General features: G+C 33.8%; 1 protein-coding gene across 21 annotated transcripts in view; it reads left to right on the top strand.

Annotated features, from left to right (window-relative positions):
* The window catches only part of PPFIA2 (PTPRF interacting protein alpha 2), a 477,637-nt gene that overhangs the window by 281,166 nt on the left and 175,177 nt on the right, over positions 1 to 21,294 (top strand). For 19 of the 21 annotated variants that reach the window (XM_045464340.1, XM_045464362.1, XM_045464361.1 and 16 more), the window contains 2 exons: positions 7,073 to 7,237; positions 13,262 to 13,336. In XM_045464340.1, coding sequence (XP_045320296.1) covers positions 7,073 to 7,237; positions 13,262 to 13,336 — 240 coding nt within the window. The remainder of the gene's footprint in view (positions 1 to 7,072; positions 7,238 to 13,261; positions 13,337 to 21,294) is intronic. The other 2 variants (XM_045464347.1, XM_045464356.1) reach the window with 1 other exon arrangement.

Genomic DNA, 21,294 nt, shown 5'->3' with positions numbered 1-21,294 from the left:
TAACACCTGGTCCCCAGCTCAAAAATATGAATGAATGAAAGAAATCAAAGTAATCAGTAAATTCAGTTGCCTCAAGTAATTAAATTTAGGACATCCAAATAAAGTCATCCTAATATTAATTACCATGCAAAAGTAGAAATTTCAAAAATTGTAGAGAATATTTATAAAAACATTCAAAAAACTTTACTGTTTAATATTATCACACTGTAAGTGTAGAAAAATGATTAGGCAAAATTTGTTATTTTTTCTTTTTTTTTAATATTTATTTATTTATTTATTTATTTTTATTTTAGAAAGAGCAAGAAAGCAGGGGAGAGGGACCGAGGGGGAGAGGGAGAGAGACTCTTAAGCAGGCTCTCTACTCAGATCGGAGTAGGATGTGGGGCTCAATCGCACGACCCTGGGACCATGACCGGAGCTGAAATCAAAAGTCCAATGGACACTCATCTGACTGAGCCACCCAGGCACCTCCAAAATTTGTTGTTTCTAAAACTTTTCTGACCATACTTAGGCAAATTATATTTATAGAAAATAATTTATTCCTGCCATTATTTCAACATAACTCAGATTGACTACTAAACTTTATCATGTTTTAGTAGAATTAATTAGTAAAAAGCTAAAAGAAAACCAGAAATAATAAACCAGTTATTGTTTCTTAATATCAGAGTGGAGAATTTTTATTGTTGTGGAACCATTTTAACTGTTTTTGTGGCTGAAGATTTCAAAGAATGTTTTATGTTATTGGCAGTGTTTTTAGAAAGTAGTTATTGCATGACTTTGTAAAAGAAATTATGAGGCATTCTTAATGTCAATTATAAATAGTAAAGCTATAATTTTATCTTATAGGTCACCAACTAAAAGGCTTAATTATCCTCAATTCAAATTAAAGACCTAATTTGAAACATTCCTTAAAATGCCCTTACTTTTGTTTTGAGCCAAGAAATTATACAAATAAACGCTTAATTACAATGAGACCCCTTCCATTACTAAAGAGAAGCTTCCCATTTTTGACAAACTTCTGTCTACACTAGTTAATAAAATCCCTTCAAACATACTTCCTCAATGAGTAGAAAGTACAGACCAATTGAAAGGAAGACCCCAGCAGTTGAAGGCAGGTGAAGACACATGTGCATGCATATGTGCTTGTATCTGAAAGTGCTCTGATAGGATATGATAAGCAGAAGAGGACATATAACTAACATATAACATAACTAAGGACATAACTAATAGCACAACTATTTTGCAACATGAGACCTAAGCATTTACATAGAACTGTAGGGGATGGTAAACAGTATTTGAGGGTAGAGGATATTAAGTACACTTAGCACAAAAGCAACTAGTTTGAAGTTTCTCATTCTCAGATGTTAGTGATGTATTATGTGGCCGTATTACAGCAGCCAAATTTAGTATACAGTCCAGAATGTATTTCTACTTGAATGTCATTTGTGATTGAAAATAATTTCACACTCAGGGCACCTGGGTGGCTCAGTTGGTTAATCATCCGACTTCAGCTCAGGTCATGATCTCACGTTCATGAGTTTGAGCCCTGTGCCAGGCTCTGTGCTGACAGCTTGGAGCCTGGAGCCTGCTTCAGATTCTGTGTCTCCCTCTCTCTCTGACCCTTCCCTGCTCATGTTCTGTGGCTCTCTCTCTCAAAAATAAATAAACATTAAAAAAATTAAAAAAAAAAAAAAGAATTTATTTCACATAGGTTAGGTGGAATTTAAATGTAATAGTAAGTTGTATAATTTTAGAAATTTAGTTCAAAAATTTCCAATGATGCAATATGTACATATGCATATATTATGTTTGTGTATATGTGTATATATATATAAACCATGGTCATTAAAAATTTTTTTTTAATATTTATTCATCTTTGAGAGACAGAGAGAGACAGAGCGCAAGTGGGGGTAGGTCAGAGACAGAGGGTGACACAGAATCTGAAGCAGGCTCCAGGCTCTGAGCTGTTAGCACAGAGCCCAACATGGGGCTTGAACCTACAAACTGTGAGATCATGACCTGAGCTGAAGTCAGATGCTTAACTGAGAGCTACCCAGGCGACCCTAATCTGTGGTCATTTGAAATGAATTACACTGTAGAATTAGTGGCCATTTATGTAGTCCCTGCAGTCTTTTGAGTACACCAGGGAGAGTGCCTTCGGCAAGATTTATTAAATATTAGAAAAAGAGTAGTTCTTAGCAGAATGCCTGGGTGGCTCGGTTGGCTGAGAGTCCAAATCTTGATTCAGGCTCAGGTCATGGGGATTGAGCCCCCTGTTTTGGGCTCCATGCTAAGCATGGCTTCTCTCTCCCTTGGCCCCTCTCCCCTGTTCATGTGCTCGCTCTCTCTCTCTCTCTCTCTCTCTGTCTCTCAAAATAAATAAATAAAAGTGTAGCTCCTAGCAAAGGTGTGTAATTAGTAGATTATTAGTGGTATCTTATTGAATTCCTCTTTATTTTTCATTTATTTAAATTTGTAAGCTTCAAAACTATAGGTATATGCTAGATTTGAACATTTTTGGCCACATTCTCTAGGCTAGATAAGTTACATTTATCTTACTTCAATTCAACAAGTGAGTATTAAGCACATATTCTATAGAATATTTTCCTAAGTATTGAGGAGTATTCAGGAGCCCTTAGTATTCAGTAAGTATTGAGGAGTATTCAGTATTCTTAAGCCCTTAAGAAGTCTGTTTTAAAGAACACATTATTTTGTGTTATTATTAGATAGATGAAAGTTCCTAATTGCATAAAGCAGTACAGCTTAACTGTATTAATCAAGAAGACATTAATTAAGGAATATGAGAAATCTCTAAACATAGCTTCTGTGCACAATGTCTTAGGACCATATTTCTTAGCCTTGTGGGTTTTCTTTACATTCCCAGACCCGGAAACGTGCAGCCTCTGCTACCACCTGTGCCAACAAAATGGACCCCCATGCTAGCAAGTTTCTTCATCTGGCTCCCTTCAGAATCTGCCCTATGTGGGTGACTCTGGTTGGCTGACTCTTAAGTCACATGTCTGCCACCTAGTGGTTAAACATGCCTGAGAAATGTTTTGAATCCAGTATTGGGAGGATGACATTCAGAATGCAGAGAACTATCAAAGATGGAGGATATGTTCAAAAAATTGGGGGCAACCACAAATACGTCTCCGCTACAACTTTTGTTGTGCTCTTCCATATTAAAATTCTAAACAGCAGCGATACTGACATGTATCTATCCAGCAATACAACTATACTTGAACATAAACAAAATCACCTTTTCTCAAAAAAGAAAGTCCATGAATGTAGCTACATAACCAGAGTTCGTCCATATGTATACTCTTGCTCTTATTAAATCTCAATCATATCTTAATATTCTATAACCTATTGACTACTTTAAGTGTTAATCAGAATCAAGTATCCAATATAAAATAAAGAGGGAGAATAATATACATTATGTATATATAATATAACAAAAAAAAAATCCCCCTTTCTCCAGCTGGTCAAAAAGTCCTAATGGCAGTTATAAATTCCAATTCTAAACCTCAATTCTTGGACTTCTGTAGATGAACTGATAAATATTCATCACCAGCTCTAAGTACATAATTTCAGGATGATAGCCTCCCAGCCTAGCACTGTGTTATCTCCAAGATTGAATTAAGACAGACTCTTCTTTGGATCCTTTAACCGTTCTATAGAATCACCTGCTTCTGAATGATGTGATAGTGTAGTGAAACCAGGCTGGAGGCATCAGTCAGTTGCATTACCCCCTTTACTTTAAAATGTGGGGTTTTTTTGGTCAGAAGTAATGTTGTGTATGATAACAAGACTGTAAGCAAAAATCTTGATAAAATGGTATTGCCAGTAGAAGCATAGCCATTAGAGAAGGCAAATCCATATCCAGAAAAAAAAAAAAAACATGTATTATATTAAGAAAAGATAGACACCCCCTCCTTGACGGAAGGGATTTGATGTGATCTGCTTGCATCAAGGTGACTAGCCTGGCCTCTAGGTGGACTGTTATCATGTCAGGGGTTCAAGATTGATGGCTGCAGCTGGTCACTTGGCCATTCAGCTGTGGTGGTAACCCTATCAACCTTAATGATGAGAAGCCCATTTTGCCAGGTCAATGAATAACTTCTATCCCTGAAACCATGGTCACTTTTCTATACCCATTGAACAAATATTGTGGTGGCCAGAGAAATAGGCTGATATCCACAAGGTGATTAATTTTTGTCTAGCAGATTGTTGAACGAACTAGTCCTAGTTCAGAGGTAACATCCAAGAAATTTGGTGTTTTCTTTTCCTCAGTACTGTTACCATGCTAAATAGTTGAGGGTTCTTTTAGAGAAGATCTTTTGATTAGCTATTGCTTCATAACAGACCACACCAAAATTTAACCTCAGAAACAACATTATACTGTACTCACCAATTCAATGGGTCAGGGATTCAGAAAGGGCACAGTAATGATGGCCCTTCTCCGCTCTGTAATGTTTGGGCTCGCAACCCGATGACTTGATGGCTAGTGACAATGATATGCTGGTAAATGATTTATTTTACCAGAAAAAATTTAAAAAGCACGAACCTATAGTATTTGGAATTCCCATGGTTTTAATACTCCCATGGTGGCTGACTTCAGGCTACCAACATGATATCACTGAAAGCTGAGAAGTGAAATGATACACAATAGGGAACCAACCTGTGGTATTTCTACCTTCAGATGCAATAGACGTAAACACCCCAAAGAGTGTAGATAATGGTAATGTAGATAATGGTAGGAATTTTATTAAAAACTTGGAATTTAATAAAATAATTAGGAGTTAATACATTTTGAGTGTTTATTATCTTTTCAAATATTGTTTATTTAATTATAAGCTTACATAATTTAAGCTTCAACAATAACTATGTTTAACCACCGGCTCACAGAATTCCTGAAAATTAACAATCCCCTCTAACAAGCTGGTATGGGCCAGTGTCAGCACACCATTTGAGGCGGATAACTCGAGTATCTGGACTCTGCAAAGTCTGCTTGGGAGCAACCTATTTCTCATAGGTTCTAGGGCTCTGTGTGAACTTAACACTGCTTATTTCTCCAACATCATCTGATGTTAGCCTTTCCCTGACAAACTTTGCTTTAAGCACACCAGTCTATTTTCAGTTCCTCGATATGCCCAGCTGTGCCCTCTTCCAGGAGTTTTCTTCCTCTGGCTCTTCATTTGGCCAGCTCTTTCTCATCTTTTAAGTCTCAGTTTCAATATCATCCTCTCAATGAAACATCTGTTTACTGCTCTATGCAAAGTAGGTCTCTCCTCTTTTCAGCTCCCATAACTCTCTGTTTTAGGGTTAAGTTTGTACAAACTCCCATAAGCTACGTGAAACAGCTCGGATTTAACCAGTCCACACACGTATCTATAGACTTCAAGAGAGTAGAATACCATGAATATAATCAGAGATTGAGAAATAAAAGGAAAGCTCTTTGAAAACATTGTGTCATTTCACACGGAAGAACTATTAATATTATTTTGACCCTTAAATATGATCCCTACCTACTGATCTATACATTTAGGGTCTCAGTTATTTGTGTTCTTCTGTGCCAGTGCATGGCAAAGTTTTCTGACACTTCGAACCATAATTACTGATGGTGAATGTAGAGAAATTAATTTATTAAGAACTAAGAAATGTGACACTAATATGTGACACCGAATCGAACAATGACATTGTGAAAACCAAGCATTTTTACTACTTTAGGAAATGTAAGCTTTAGGAAAACTCCTGAAAAAAATATGTTTTCTTTATTTCTTTCCACCCCAGTATCTTATATCTGCTTTTTCCTTTTTTGTTTGAGTAACTTCTGCTTTATTTTACATAGGCATTTGTTAGCCTATACTTTTCACTACCCTTCTGAAAATCTCTCCCACAAAACTTCCTGGTCATATATTATTCTTCCCTGACCAAAATATTAATAACTGAGAAGTTAACCCAGCAGTTTTTTTTTTTCAGGTATCTTTGTTTTTAGCAGCAGAACTGCCTTATTAAACTAAACAAAGGTGGAGCCCCAATTCACAAAACATTTTTATTTTTTTAAGTTTATTTATTTATCCTGAGAGAGACTGAGATAGCATGACTGGGAGAGGGGCAGAGAGAGAGGGAGACAGAGAATCCCAAGCAGGCTCTGCACCATCAGCACAGAACCCAGTGAGGCTTTCGAACTCACAAAACTGTGAGATCATGTCCTGAGCCAAAACCAAGAGTCGAATGCTTAACCGACTGAGCCACCCAGTCGCCCCACACAAAACATTTGAAAGTCAAATTTCTTTAGGTCTGGAACAGACTGAGACACTGTTCCCTGGACTTTCATGGCCCCAGAGGCTACTCTGGGTGAGTGTAGGTTCCCAAGTAGACCGTTATTTAAAAACCTCTTTTCCCCAAATGACTATTGCAAAACCTCAGTTCCTATATTCCACTTGGTTGCATCTACTTTTTTATTATGTAACCTAAGAATTAATTGTAAATAAAATTATTAGTGATTTTCACTGTGATTTTTATAGCAACATGTGATTATAACTATTACTATAATCACTATACAAATGTGATTATCACTATAATCACATTCAGAGCAACATAATTATGCTCATTTCTTTCAATTCAACAATTTTAAATGACCAAATGTGTATGAAGTTTGTTGTGACTTTTAATACTCTTCTAACAAAATCATCATGCATTGTGCAATGTTCTTCAATAATTACTCTATTTGATCACATCTGTTTTGTGTTCTATTTCTACTGAGCTCATGCTGAAATTATTAAATTTTCTAAAAGGATGAATAAGAATTTACATTACATTTTTTAAATGAGTAATTCCATGATACGACAGAGATGCAGTTTTATGGACCTTTAATGCCTTTTATGGACCCTGGCTTAGATTCAGGTGTGTGCTTCTTTGTTGCTACCTGTGGTAAACTCTGAGTTTATCATGAGATGCTAGGTAAACCTGCAATCTTTTCAGATAGAAGTCATTCATAAGTATTAGTAACTTGTGTTCATAAGATAATTGCATTTAGGGTAATTACATTTTCTGTTACGCCCAATAGCTGTTACTGGAGCACTTGGAATGCCTGGTGTCACGACATGAAAGGTCGCTAAGAATGACGGTGGTAAAACGGCAAGCCCAGTCCCCCTCGGGAGTGTCCAGTGAAGTCGAGGTTCTCAAGGCACTGAAATCTTTGTTTGAGCACCACAAGGCCTTGGATGAAAAGGTAGAGTATTTAGAAAGGTTGATTACAGTTTTATGTGTCGATTATACCTCAGTGAAGCTGAAATTTAAAAAAATAAAATAAACTTCAGCTACCAATTTTAAAGAGTATTGACAGGAGATTTCAAGCTTCACTGTGCTTTCGTCATGAGCATCAGGTTCCTTGTCTTCATCCATGACTCAGCTGACTCCTGACGTAAATGAGTACAGAGAAACACGTTTGAATTATAGGAAAATCATTTTTATAACTGCAGCTGGATTATTGTGTGTATATTGGTGATGCTCATAACCCTGTTTTTTTTAATACCACCGAATCTATGGTTTATCAAGTTACACTTTTATTGTGGTGCATTATGGTCCTAGTCCAGATGGCCATTTGAAATTTAATATTGTCATTCAGTCTCCCTCTCTCTCCTTCTCTTTCTCTCCTCCCAGCCCCTCTCTGAAATGCATGTCTATAGATCCCAACACAGAAGACCACTAACTGGAAATTCAACATATCTTGAAGTATAAATTGGATGTATACTCTAACCTTTGGAGGTTTATATTAGAAGCATACATTTTATTCGATCTCTGATACCTTCTGAGTATATATTCTGAGTATATATTTTGAGGAATCTCTGAATATAACAGCATAAGGTATCAGTGGAGAAAACCTGCTTTAGGTCTTTTTAAAAAAGTGGCAGTAAGCTTCTTTTAGCTGTTACTCAAAAAACTTCGACTGACATAAATAAGCCAATATGATGATAATATCCTTGGGAGATTAATAAGGCTTATGACATGATTTTAATTTTGTGAAATGTTACAGAATTAACTTTTTAAAATTAATAAAGCTTTAGGATTTTGTAGAGTGGGAATTGGGGCACTTCAATTAGAAAGTACCTGATAAGTTCTGAGTATTAAAATCCAAATGAGAGATTATTACCCGGTTATATCTAGGTTTTAAGCATGCAGACACTTGTGCTCTAGTTAAAATTTATGTACATATATACTTTTATCACTGGTCTTTCAGATGGTCTTAGACCAGGGTATTATGTGAAGTATGTGCATAAGGATAACTATAATTCTACCTTCTAGATTGTTAAGAAGAAATTGTAGCTTATTTTTCATTTTAGCCATGAGAGGAAAGTAGTTTATGAATAATTTTGAGTAAGATAGAAATTGATATTATATAAAGATCCTTGATAAATATAATATCACTACTATCAAGTATCAAATACATAATATGTTTGAGTTCATATTCCCTTTATTATTAAAAAAATACATTGTTAAGAATTTGCAAGACTTCATATTTATGGAATGTCTATTATAAGTCAGACAGATATTTGACAAACAAAAATAGATAAGACATTGTCCTTACGACTGAGGAGTTCAAAGTTATTGCTAGAGATTCACGTGTCAATAACGGGTAATGTTAAGAAACAGTATGTACAGTGCAATAGGGAGCCACAGGAAAAGTGACTAATTCCACTTGAGAAAGTGATTTTAAAAAGTTCAAGAATGTCTTCACAGAGGGTATGACATTTGGACTTGAATATTAGAGAATGTGTAGGAGTTTTTTAAGCAGAGTAATGAAGATACTCTGAGCAACAGGATCAATATGTAAAATAACCCAGATGTATAAGAAGAGCACGGCCTATCCAGAGAAAATGTAATAGTTTTGAATGCCTTGAATGAAAGTGCTTGAGAATGTGTGATCTTAGAAGTTCCCTATATGCACTCCCACATCACTTGAGCGGTATCTTATGAAAGAATGCATGCAAGGCAGTAAACAGTATTCAGGACAAATAACCTGATGGGTGTGAGTACATTTAAGAAGAAAATAGTTGTTGCACAACTTAGACCAGACAAATAATCTACTATGTAGACATTCAGTGAGTTTAGCATAACTAAATGAAGCATTTTATACTATGGCGCTAGGAGCTGTAAGAGTATGTACTAACTCACCAGAAGTTCCAGGGACATTGGTTAGTTCCTAGGCAACTGAACTGATTATCAGCTAAGTATTGTTGAACAGTCTAAAGGAAAAGTGTTATGAGCTTGGATTCTGGAGTTGGACAGATATGGACAAGTGACTTCTCTAAACATCTGTTTTCCTCTTTTGAATGGAGAGCTAATAGTACTTAGCTTATAGAATTGCCATGAGGATTAAATGTGATCTGATGTGCAAAAAACTCTTATATGGTACTTAGCATATGGCAAGTGCTCATTGAATGTTAATGAGTATTACTGTTAATGTGAATAAATTTCAGCACTTGATAAAACTTTCAAACTAAGTAAAGATGTTGGTGTTACTGTTGATCCACATGCTTGTTTTAAGTAGCATTTTATTTAGTTATTGAAGGATTAATCTGTGCTTTCATGGACAGTTCCTCTAGGAATAGCTCACAGCTACTCAAGAGGCTAGGAAGGGTGGGGAAACAAATTACAACATTCTATAAGTACTATGGATACTATGTTATAATACAGAGAGATGATCAGAAGATGCAATTAACCATTGCTTGAGGACAAGACACTACCGACTTTACAGGGTAAAGTTACACATGAAGAGCTAAACAAAGTAGAGAAAATTAAGCATAGCTATGGATGGTTACAATTACTGGCAGTTGTCATTATTAATGTCCTTATTTATACATCCACTGAATTGTAAGTTTGAATTTTCCTTATTAGCGAAGACTGACCGTAACTTTGAATATCACTCTCCAATGTGTTAACCAATTTTGGAGGCTGGAGGAAATGATAAATATACATGTTTAAGTATATGTAAAAATTCATAGTAAATATATTTCTGTGATCTAATATCATATTGCCAAAACTGGATTTGAACTTCTGGTCTAAGGAGAAAACATTTATAATGTTTTCTGTTATAGGACTGATAATTCCAAAATGAAACCCTGCCATACCTTACTTTTAATTTGGAATGTATGCTTCTTCCACCAAAGTTTCTTTTCATCCTGAAACACATTTGTTATTTTTAGGGAATTATTTTATTTTAAATTCTCAGGGATAGGATGTATGTAGCCTTGAAACATCCTTTGGGGAAAAAATTCTTTAGTTATTTTTTATACCCTTATGAAGAAAATTGATATAGTAGATGAAACTATAAATAAAAAATTCTAGGTGTATATAAATATTTTAGAGGTTATACTATAGTTCTATAAATTAAAACATTAACATGTATTAACTAAGAGACTACAAACAATGGATGCGTTGAATGTGGTTAAATAGCAAAAGAAATCAGAAAAGGTTACGTATAGAGCTAAGGATATCACCTGTGTACTTACATTTAGGAAAAAAAAAAGTTAAAATTATAATTTTTCATGGCATATCAATCATGTCTAGATAGTTCCACAGCACACCAAATCCAACAAGGAAAGTAAAGGTAATTATGTCATTCTGCTGGTGCTGTGCTTAGCAGAGCAGAGCAAAAAGCTAAAAGCTGGTCAGAGACAATATTTTTTTCACTGCTAATGCAATTTAAGCTATATAGACAAGGTAAAATTTTGGGATTCTTTATGCCTTAGAAAAGTTACTTTTTTGCATCCCACCTTTTTTTGTTTGTTTGTTTGTCTTACTCAGTTTAGCAGAAATTAGCGCAATATGAATTAAATACAGAGAATAATTTATCCTAATAAAAACATGAATCATACATTTATCTCATAATGTATTGATATTTACCACCCCAGTTTTTGGATTTACAACTAATTCAAAATATATTCAGAAATTGTTTTTATTTTCTTGTAGAGACACCTTTAGATTCATTACTTTGTGGGTAATATAATCTCAAGCTGTAGATACCATTCTAAATTTATTTGAGGGGTTATTCTATATTCAAGTTGTTTGTTAAGCTTAATGATTTTTTACCCTTTGAAGACTCACTATAATGAGAATAAAAATGTTTAACTTTGTGGTAAATAGGAATCATATTAGAACAATTTTTGTGATCATCAGTTTAGCAAAGAAAGTCAGGAAGATACTGGTTTAGCCATGGTTTCAGGCCTGAAACCTACAGGATAGCCTGGTTTCAGCCATTCTGTAAATGATTTGAAGAACTCTTTTAGAAACATTCCAGTGTATCAGTATATCTTAAAATAAGACACGTAGCCTCTTCACAGCAGTGTTAATGTGATAGTATCAATGTTGCTTATAGTGAGATCGTTAACTTACATTTTGACAATTTCATATTGCTCTTCTCATCAACTATGATTCTTAGAACTTTCTCACTCAGAACACCTGAATTTTATAGCTGGTATTTTAGGAAGTGGGTGTAAAACTTTATAATCAACCCTGTTAAATATCAAGCACATCTACTAAGATTTTTGTTGATATCTGAATTCCACGCATCAGCAATCCTCCTTATTTGCAGCCTTCAGATATTTGCTTCTTTTACATCTATCCAGGCTGCTCGTAAAAAAAGTATTCCCCAAGTCAAATCATCAAAGACTTCCTTTCAAGTAGTTCTTGTTCAGTTATTAATCAGCATTATTAGTTTTATGCATTTTAATGAACAATTGGATATTTGTCAAACAGCATGGGTATGTGTCAGGCTATCTAGCACACCTAAATATCATGAAAGATCCTATGTAATTAATTATCTTTGATATCAAATATCAATTCATGTATATATTACTAATTTTCAGAGGATTTGAGCATAACTAAATATAATTCATGTTAAACTCCTCTCAGATAGTTATTCTTTCTAACTCAAGATACATTTCAGGAGTGAAGTGCACCCAGCCACCTGAATATGTATCAGTTATCATTATACACCACAAAAATATAATTGATATTTTTTAAAATTTCTTGTTAGATTCTAGATTAATAGGATATTAGTGGGGGGTTTTTGTCTGCTTACTAATTGAAAAGTAATGTTAAATTCAACTTTAATTATTATGTGAATTTCTAAAATATATTTAACCTATATTCTCACTTAAATCTTATCTTTTTAAAATAGGGAAATGTGATACACTAAAATATACTGTCAATGCATTAATAAAATTAGAGCTAATAAAAATATATATTAAAATACATATTAACTGCACAAATACTATAACATTCCCATGGAGCAAATTCTATGTTAGCTCATATTCAAAAATTCACCATGAATTACATCTTAAGTTGAAGAACAGTGTATTTTATTGATTCTTTTCTAAGGAAAATTAAGTCACTGTAGACATTAATTTTAATTCCAATTAAATTTGAATTAAATTAAATTAAATTCAGTTAAAATCCTTTCTCTGAATTCCTTAAATTTTTACATGATAATATATATTTTACATATATGTAATATAGAGCATATCTAAAGATCTGAACATATAATAACTAAAACAATTTTAGAAGTTCTAAGAAAGCAAGAATTAAAGACCACTTCTTTGAGTTTCATTTATTTATGAAACATTTGTAAATCATATTATTTCCAAATCATAAATATTTTCAAACTAAATGTGCAGAGTATTCGGTTCTATAAAATATGATGGCTTAACCTTTGGTATCTGGAAGCTAGTTAGGAATTCCAGAGTAATCAAATAGTTTTCAATCCCTCAGTAGCAATGTAGACCTCTAACTAATAAACATTATGAGCAATAGACAATATTTTTTCAGATTCTGAGAATCTTTTATGAAGTTACTCATACCAAATGAAGCTCAGATATTATTTTTTAAAAAGTAGAAAGAAGGATTTTGCCTATGTCTCATACTTAATCAGTGAGTCTTTTTCAGGGGAATTCATAATATATTTTTGAACTTTGCCTCCACTTACTGTGAGTCAGAATTAAGAATAAGCAGGTCTGTCTCTTTCCCGTTAGAAATTCTGTCATTGAGACTAAAATGACTTGCTTATAAGGAAATACCGTGATAGAGAGATGCTATAAGGTGACAATGTATTCATAGAATTTATGAGCACTTAGGGCTATAACTACGTTAAAAATTCGCCAAATATGACTGTCTCGGATAATGTTAATGATGGATTCAGCACAGTTTAACATGTATGGGATGTACATTACTGCACATATTTTGGTTTTTCTTCTAGGTAAGGGAGCGACTGAGGGTTTCTTTAGAAAGAGTCTCTGCACTGGAAGAAGAACTAGCTGCTGCTAATCAGGAGGTAACATACCAAACTTTCTCCTCTTTTGAGGTGTGATATCACTAGCATTATAGCCCTTGTGTTTCACATCACTTTGATTAAAACTGTCACAAAAAATAAATTACATTCTGTATATGCCACTGAACAAGGTGTGTTGAAACCAGTTGCCAGAGTCATGTTTCCTGATATCTGGTGGTTCAGATCAGTCACTTAAAGATGAAAAGAAAATTATCAAGCTCTAGTGACAAAGTGGCTTAGAAAGACTGCAGTCAGAATGCCAGTCCTTTCAGAGAGTAAAACACAGCTCCAAAATTGGAAAGCATGTCATATATCTGCTAAACTTAGAAAATGGCACAAATGAAGTTAAGTCCTTGGAGATATAAACATACTTCCCTTAAGGTTCTTACTATTCTTATCTTCTAAAGCATCATGCCCGTGTTTAGTGGCACCATTAAATCCACTTCTCTTGCTCTCATTCATGACTCAGGTATTATAACCATCTCTGAGATTTAAAAAGTTGTGGTTTTTTTTCTTTAGAAAAATTGACTTATTTTGGTTTTTAGTATACAGATTAACTTGGGTCACTAGACCAGATATATATATATATATATATATATATATATATATACACATATATATATATATATATATATTTTATATATCTGTAAAAGAATATATTAAAATATATAAACAATAATCTGTATAGGCCACTAAAATCGACCCATCTCTTTCTCTGTCTCTAAGAGAGAGAATACTTGTAAGGCTACTTTTTCCTCCAGAAATGTATTCCAGTAAGGTAAATATTGGCATTGGCTAGTTGGACATACTAAAATAATTCTACAAAATATTCTTATTTTAAATAATTAAATATGTGGGTGGCTAATGTCATTAATTATAAGTATTATCAGGGCATTCTTACTACAATAATATTTGCATTTACATCACACACACAAATACACATTTTTAAAGCATGTTAAAAATTTCATCTAGTACAAATCACCTTGTTCTTTAAAATAAGCTAAACCAAAAAAAAAACAAGTTTAAAGTTTGGCTTTGTTTGTTCTGGGTTTAACAACTTAAACTTTAGAAAAAAATGGACTTTTAATTGCAGAGACAATCATCAGTTCCATGTCAACTAAATGCTAGCTGTGTTAAAAACATAAACGGTGGCATAATAGTTAAAAAATAAATAGACAAAGCATTCAGTTCAGCTTAATAAACTGGATGGCTTCAAATAAATAAAAATAAATAAGTAAATAAAACAAAGGGAAATAAGAGATTGGTACATCTTAGTCATCACAGAAGAAAAGAACCTCTGAGATAATGGATGATGACAAAGAACTCAATCTTTTTATGAGAAAGGATAGGTTTTACCTATACAGCAGGTATATGCATTCCTGGAACGTCCAGAAAGAAAATATTAAATGTTTGTTTATTTTGTGTTTTATCATTGTTAATTTTGATTTTCATGTATGTTTAAAAGTACATTTATTTTGGGTACATCCCTCAAAACATTTTATCATTAAGGGTAGAGAAACAAAAGCTTTAGCAACTACGAATATGAAAGCCTTGCTTACCATACAGTAATAAAGCCTCTGTCTGTTGTAAACAAAGGTGAGGTGAGACCCCTTGGCCAAAGTATGTATGCTGCGATAAAAATATCCCTCAAGTTCAAGTAAGGCGCTGAAAATTAGCTCCAGAAATGGCAACTGAATAGTTCAATTAGATATAAAATGGGAGAACAACACTTGAGGGAACCAAAGCAGAGGAAAGACATTTTAGCCTCAAATTTTTTGTAGTCTCTTATAGGCAGCATGGTCCATTTGATTCTTATATGTAAATTAAATATATTTTAAATCATTAACATTATTCTACAATTACTGCCGTCCTTCTGAATGCTTTTTGTTTTGTTTTAAATAATTTGTATAAGAGGATAGTAATTGTGTGGTCATTATTAACTTCAATATGTTTTCTTTTTGTTGTTGATTTTTATTAACTTCCAGGTGGCTTAACCAGACTCCCTACTTAGGAAGCCACATATGCACAGATGGGGAAAGGGGTAGCAAAGTTATCTTAGTTTTCTAACAATAAATTGTTTATAAATAATTAATGATTTTAAGAGAGAGTACATGGGAAAAACCAACTTTTACTTCATAATGAAATTTATATTTCACTATGAAAATCAAAAATAGAAAGAGAGAGAGAAATTCTGATCAGAAGACACCTTCAGTGTGAGTTCTTAGAACAACAGTTGTACATGAAATCTCTTATAAGTAAAGCGTCATGTATTGATGATAAGAAACATTTACAAATCTGACAAAATAAGCTTAGAAAAAATGTATACTATTGGCAGCTTTAGAAAGGGGAACTAGGTAAAGTTTGATTATTAGAGGAAGTAACTGAAAATATTTTAGAAAACAAAGGACAATGTTTTATAGAAAAAAAGAGAATTATTGAAGAACACATTCTTAAGAACCAAACAAAAATATGTAACATAGCCAAAAACAACCAGGTACTAGAACAAAATTCTGCATATGGCTAAATTAGCAAAGCGTTGGGGAAAATTTCATTTGCTGCTTCAGATTTAAATTAAAATTAAAAATACTTACAAGTGTCCCTTATAATTCAGTCTATGCATTTCTTGAGTTCATATAGCAAGCTTGACAAGTGAGGATACCACATTATCAGAATCTGATTCGTGAGTTTCTGGTAGTGATAATAACCATCCAGATAGCAAGGAATCTATCCAAACATTTTCCTGAATTGTTTCAGTTCCAAAATTCAGAAAGGAGAAATCAGAGAGCAGAGGTTAAGACTGCAAATGATACCTTGAGATATATATATATATATAGATAGATAGATAGATAGATAGATAGATAGATATAGATATATATATATAGATATCTATATATCTATATATAGATATACAGATATATAGATATATATTTGTAGCGTCTGAGAAAATGATAGAATGTAGTTTATTCTGTCATCGTTATATTATACATATATATCAGCAGAATAATCCTGGAAGTTTGGTACTGCTATTATTTTACAGATGAACCTAGAGAGGTTATGTCTCCTAATATGCCATTCTCTCCTACTAGAAAATGTTGTTATCTCTGAATTTGTCTTAACTCTCTGTATTCAGGCAGTGCTAATCCCTCCATTTAACTGTGGCTACTCATTTACTCCCTTCTTTTTACATATACATTAAAACCACTATAGTTCAGGTCTTCATAAATTCTCACTTGGAATATTACTATAGATTTTTATTTATTCTTGTCTCCTATCCTTTTCTGCTATATAATTCTCCAAGGTTAAACTTGCTAAGCAAAGCTCTAATCATAGTGACTATTTTTAATAACATTCTAATGTGTAATATATACTTATATGTAATATATAGCATATTAGTGTATTAATAACATAACAATATACTGTATTATCATATGTTAATAATATAGGGATATATCAAGAATCTCTTCAATGGTCCTAACTTACAAATCTAGCTCTAAGTCTCACCCCCTTACTGCCCTGACTGAGTCATTCTAAGGTCTTGTTAAAATATAGTATTCACTATTTTTGAAATCAGCCAACATTTTTCCTGCATCTTATGCTAATGTCTCTCTTGGAATCCTTCCACAACCCCAGTTCACACACTGAAATCATATTTCCCCATTTAAACTCAAGTTCAGACATTACCTTTTTAATGAAATATTTTATGATTTCTTGCTAACAGTCATCACTCCTTAGTTTAAATTGCTAAAGCTCATTGCTTCAGCATTTATTATGACTGTTCAACAACTATTGGGTTGATTATATATCTGTCTAAGCCTAAGTGGTTAGTTCCCTGATAAAGTGGACTGCATCTTGTTCATTTGTATTTATTGTATTCACCACAGTGATATGAACCTCATGATTAATATATATTTGTCAAATTTCATTGTATAGATTTGTTCTAACCAGTGTTGTCACATTGTTCTTTTGCTGTTTCCTTAATATTCAAGTTTAAATAACCTTCATGCTCAAAAACCACAATGTATTGATTATATGGATTATATGAACAAGATGTCTTTCCAAATACAATTATTGAGTAACCACCAAGTGCAGAAAATTCCAAGTATCTGACAGGAAGAATAGGAAAAAACTAAAATAAGTGAATCATAATGCAAATTTTCATGCAATTTTCCCTCAAGGGATGAAGACGAACATGTAAACATAAGTAAGATATAATGTCGTGCAAAACTAAATAAATGAAAAATAGAGGCCCAAAAAGCAGAGAGAGGAGGGTATTTATTCTGAACCAAAGGATCAGAGAAGGCTCACCCTTGAAGGAAAACTATGATTTGGCTTTAAAACTGGGGGGAAATGTTTCAGGCTGAGCAGAGCGTATGGAAAAAACAAAACAAAACCTGAAATTGGCCATTTCAAGAGTAAGGGATGATGTTGTGTTGGTAAGGATTTGGGTGTGAAAAGATGTGGCAGTAGAAAGTGGGGTGGTGGGGAGGACTCAATTTCAAGACGGCCCTAAATGCCATACGCAAAGTGTAAAATTCATACGTTATGAGAATAAAGAAATGAAATGAGAAAGCATTGAAGGCTTTGTTTTATTTCTGTTTTGTTTTGTTTTGGTAAAGTGAAAACCACTGAAAGTATGTTCCTTTTTTATTTTATTTTATTATTATTATTTTTTTTTTTTTTTGTAAAGTGTTAGGTTAGAGTGGAGTAGAGCTTGAAAGCTGACATGATTGGCATGGCTGGCTGATGTAATTATCTGCTATGTGATTTTGATCATGACACCTCAATTCAACAAACATTTAATGGGCATCTTCTGTTTCCCAGGCAATGAATTAAGTACTAGATATCAATATATTAATAAAACTCAGACATTGATAAATCAGTAGTTCTCTCAAATATGGGAAATAGACATGTTACAAAGAAATTATAGTGGGAAGTTATTATTTATGAGGATGGAGTTTCAGTTTGGGAATATGAAAAAAGTTCTGAAGATGGATGGTGGTATAACAATGGCATAACAATGTAATCATACCTAATGTCACTAACCTCTACACTTAAAAATGGTTAAAATGGTAAATGGTACCGCTTACTACAATGAGAAATTAATTATAATACAATATGACTAATGTGAAAATGGGAGTAAGTACAAGGTTTTATAATATTACAAAACAGAGTAACCAGTTGTATGGGCACGAAAGAGGAAAAGCAGATGGTATTATAAAAGTTTTCCTAGAGAAATTTTGCCATTTGCAATAACATGGATGAATGTTGAGACATTACGCTAAGTGAAACAAGTCAGACAAAGAAATACTGTAAGACCTTACTTATATATGTAGAATCTAAGAATGTTGAACTCACAGAAATAGAGTAGCTTGGTGGTTGCCCAGGCTGGAGGGGTGGGAGAAATGGGAGAGGTTTGTCAAGGATACAAACTTTCTGTTATAAGGAGGAAGATTAGAGGATCTGATGTATATACCATGGTGGCTGTAGTTAATGATACTGTATTGTATACAGCAAATTTTAAGATTTGCTCGAACAGGAGATGTTAAATGTTTTCACCAGCAACAACTAAAAAATGGTAATTATGTGAGATGATGGAGGTGATGTATTAACTAACCTTATTGTAGTAAACATTCCAAAATATGTACATATATCAAATTACTGTTTTGTATGCCTTAAACTTACACAATGTATTTATCAATCGTATCTCACTAAAGGTGGAAAAATATTTCAGAATCTTGCTAGAGAAAAAAAAATTACCTAGAATTTGAAGGATGACTTTAAAGAGCTTACCAGATGGACTTGGAGGAAAAGAAGGGAAGCAGGCAGGAGGAGGGATGGGGACTAGGCTGCAGAAAATAGCAGATCTGGGTAGGGACGCCTGGAGCCTGGGCAACAATGAGCCAATGAAGAGTCATTAAGGAGGGAAGGAATGTGATCACATTTTCAATTTTGCAGACCAGTGGGACCTCCGAAGGTTAAAGGTAAAAAAATGTATATGATAGCCAAAGTACCATGTTTATAGTTCAGATTTTGAAAACTCACTATGATTTTTTGAAAGAAACAAGGGACTAGTGTCAGAAAATACTGAACTGTGTAGAATGGAGGTATTACCAAGTCTGGCATTTTTTGTGTTCTTTTAGTAATGGAAAATAATATAAATTAAAGAATCAAGACAGTATTGTAAATAAATATATATACATAATAAAAATTTGCTGTCATTTTATGCCTCTTTGAATAACCCCACTTAGGTAGATTGTATTGTTAACGTTGAATACATTTTCCAGGCCATTGTCCTACAAAAGTGAATTCAGGTTATTTAGACACAGAAAATACAATAAAACCTTTATTTCTTGCAGAGTATTTTTGTTACTGCTTAAAATTGGAAAACCACACACACACACACACACACACACACACACACACAAAATGTACAATAAAGGGAAGTGCAAAGAAGAATAAATAGATTACTTCCTAACAATGTGTTCTCTTTTAGCAGAAGCCCATATACTCTTAAAATTATTTCATTAAATGAGACAAAATGGATTATTTAGAAGTTACAGTAAAAACTTAATTGACAGACTAATTTTCACTGAATGTACAGGTGTGCTTATTTTAAAAGCTTTTCTACATGGCTGCATTATACATAAAACGAACTGGCACATTGAATTGTAGGCTGAACTATATAAATTTTTTTATATTGCTTTCATTCTGTGTTGTTTATTCCAAGCAGTGAATTTACCAACTTTCAATTAGAATTTTCTTAAGGAAATTAGCATTTCATTTCACTTCCTCTATAACCAGCCTTATCCTGGGAGTCTAATTTCCTAAGGAAAAATTAAAGAACTTTCATGGGTATATCAAGTATCATTTGCATTCAGAATATTGGGTCAGAATGGTGAGAGGAGCTACTGGTAGCAAGTTCGCGTTTGGGAAACTTGTAGGACCATGGACTGTGGCCATTGCTTTAAATACATTACACCATTAAGTCATCGAAATGATGTATTGGGTTTGAATAAGACCCAGTACTCTGTGGAATCCATGGAAATGAATGGAAACAGTGAATAGATACAGGTAAAGGGAGAACCTACCTTAAAAAGCAAATAAAAGTCTGGGAAGGAGCAATGAGAGATGTGAGACTCAATTGACACAAGAGTTAACGAAGCAAAAAGAAGGGCACCTGGGTGGTTCAGTCGGTTAAGCATTGGACTTTGGCTCACGTCATGATCTCACAGTTTGTGAGTTCAAGCCCCACCTCAGGCTCTGTGCTGACAGCTCAGAGCCTGGAGCCTGCTTTCGATTCTACATTTGCCTCTCTTTCTGTCCCCCCCTGCTCACTCTCTGTCTCTCAAAAATAAGTAAATATTATTTTTTTTTAATTTTTTTTCAACGTTTTTTATTTATTTTTGGGACAGAGAGAGACAGAGCATGAACGGGGGAGGGGCAGAGAGAGAGGGAGACACAGAATCGGAAACAGGCTCCAGGCTCTGAGCCATCAGCCCAGAGCCCGACGCGGGGCTCAAACTCACGGACCGCGAGATCGTGACCTGGCTGAAGTCGGACGCTTAACCGACTGCGCCACCCAGGCGCCCCAGTAAATATTATTTTTTTAAGTGAAGCAAAAAGAAAAAGAGAAAGTGAGAAAGAGAGTTTTAAGTGTAGAGATTGGAGATGGCCAACAGTGTCAAATGTCTTATGAAGACATAAAAGATTATGTTTAATATGAGGTGATTAGATTTACAATTAGGTTTCTGGAAATGTTTGCAAAGACAGTTTCAATAAAATATAATGGAAGGAGAATAGCTGTGATGGAAAGAATTTATGAGTCAATTATAAGTTTAGAAATGGAGATGATGAGTAATATTCTTCTGATAAGTTTGGCAAAGAAGGAGAGAGGAGGTTAAAAGCTGAAAAGGTAGGCAATATTGAGAAATAGCCTATTGAAAAAGCTTTCAGCCAAGGAA

The sequence above is a fragment of the Leopardus geoffroyi genome, chromosome B4, assembly GCF_018350155.1.
Source record: "Leopardus geoffroyi isolate Oge1 chromosome B4, O.geoffroyi_Oge1_pat1.0, whole genome shotgun sequence".
In the NCBI taxonomy this organism is placed as follows: Eukaryota; Metazoa; Chordata; class Mammalia; order Carnivora; family Felidae; genus Leopardus; species Leopardus geoffroyi.
The sequence above is the reverse complement of the archived record's forward strand: the minus strand, read 5'-3'. Positions and strand labels throughout refer to the sequence as shown.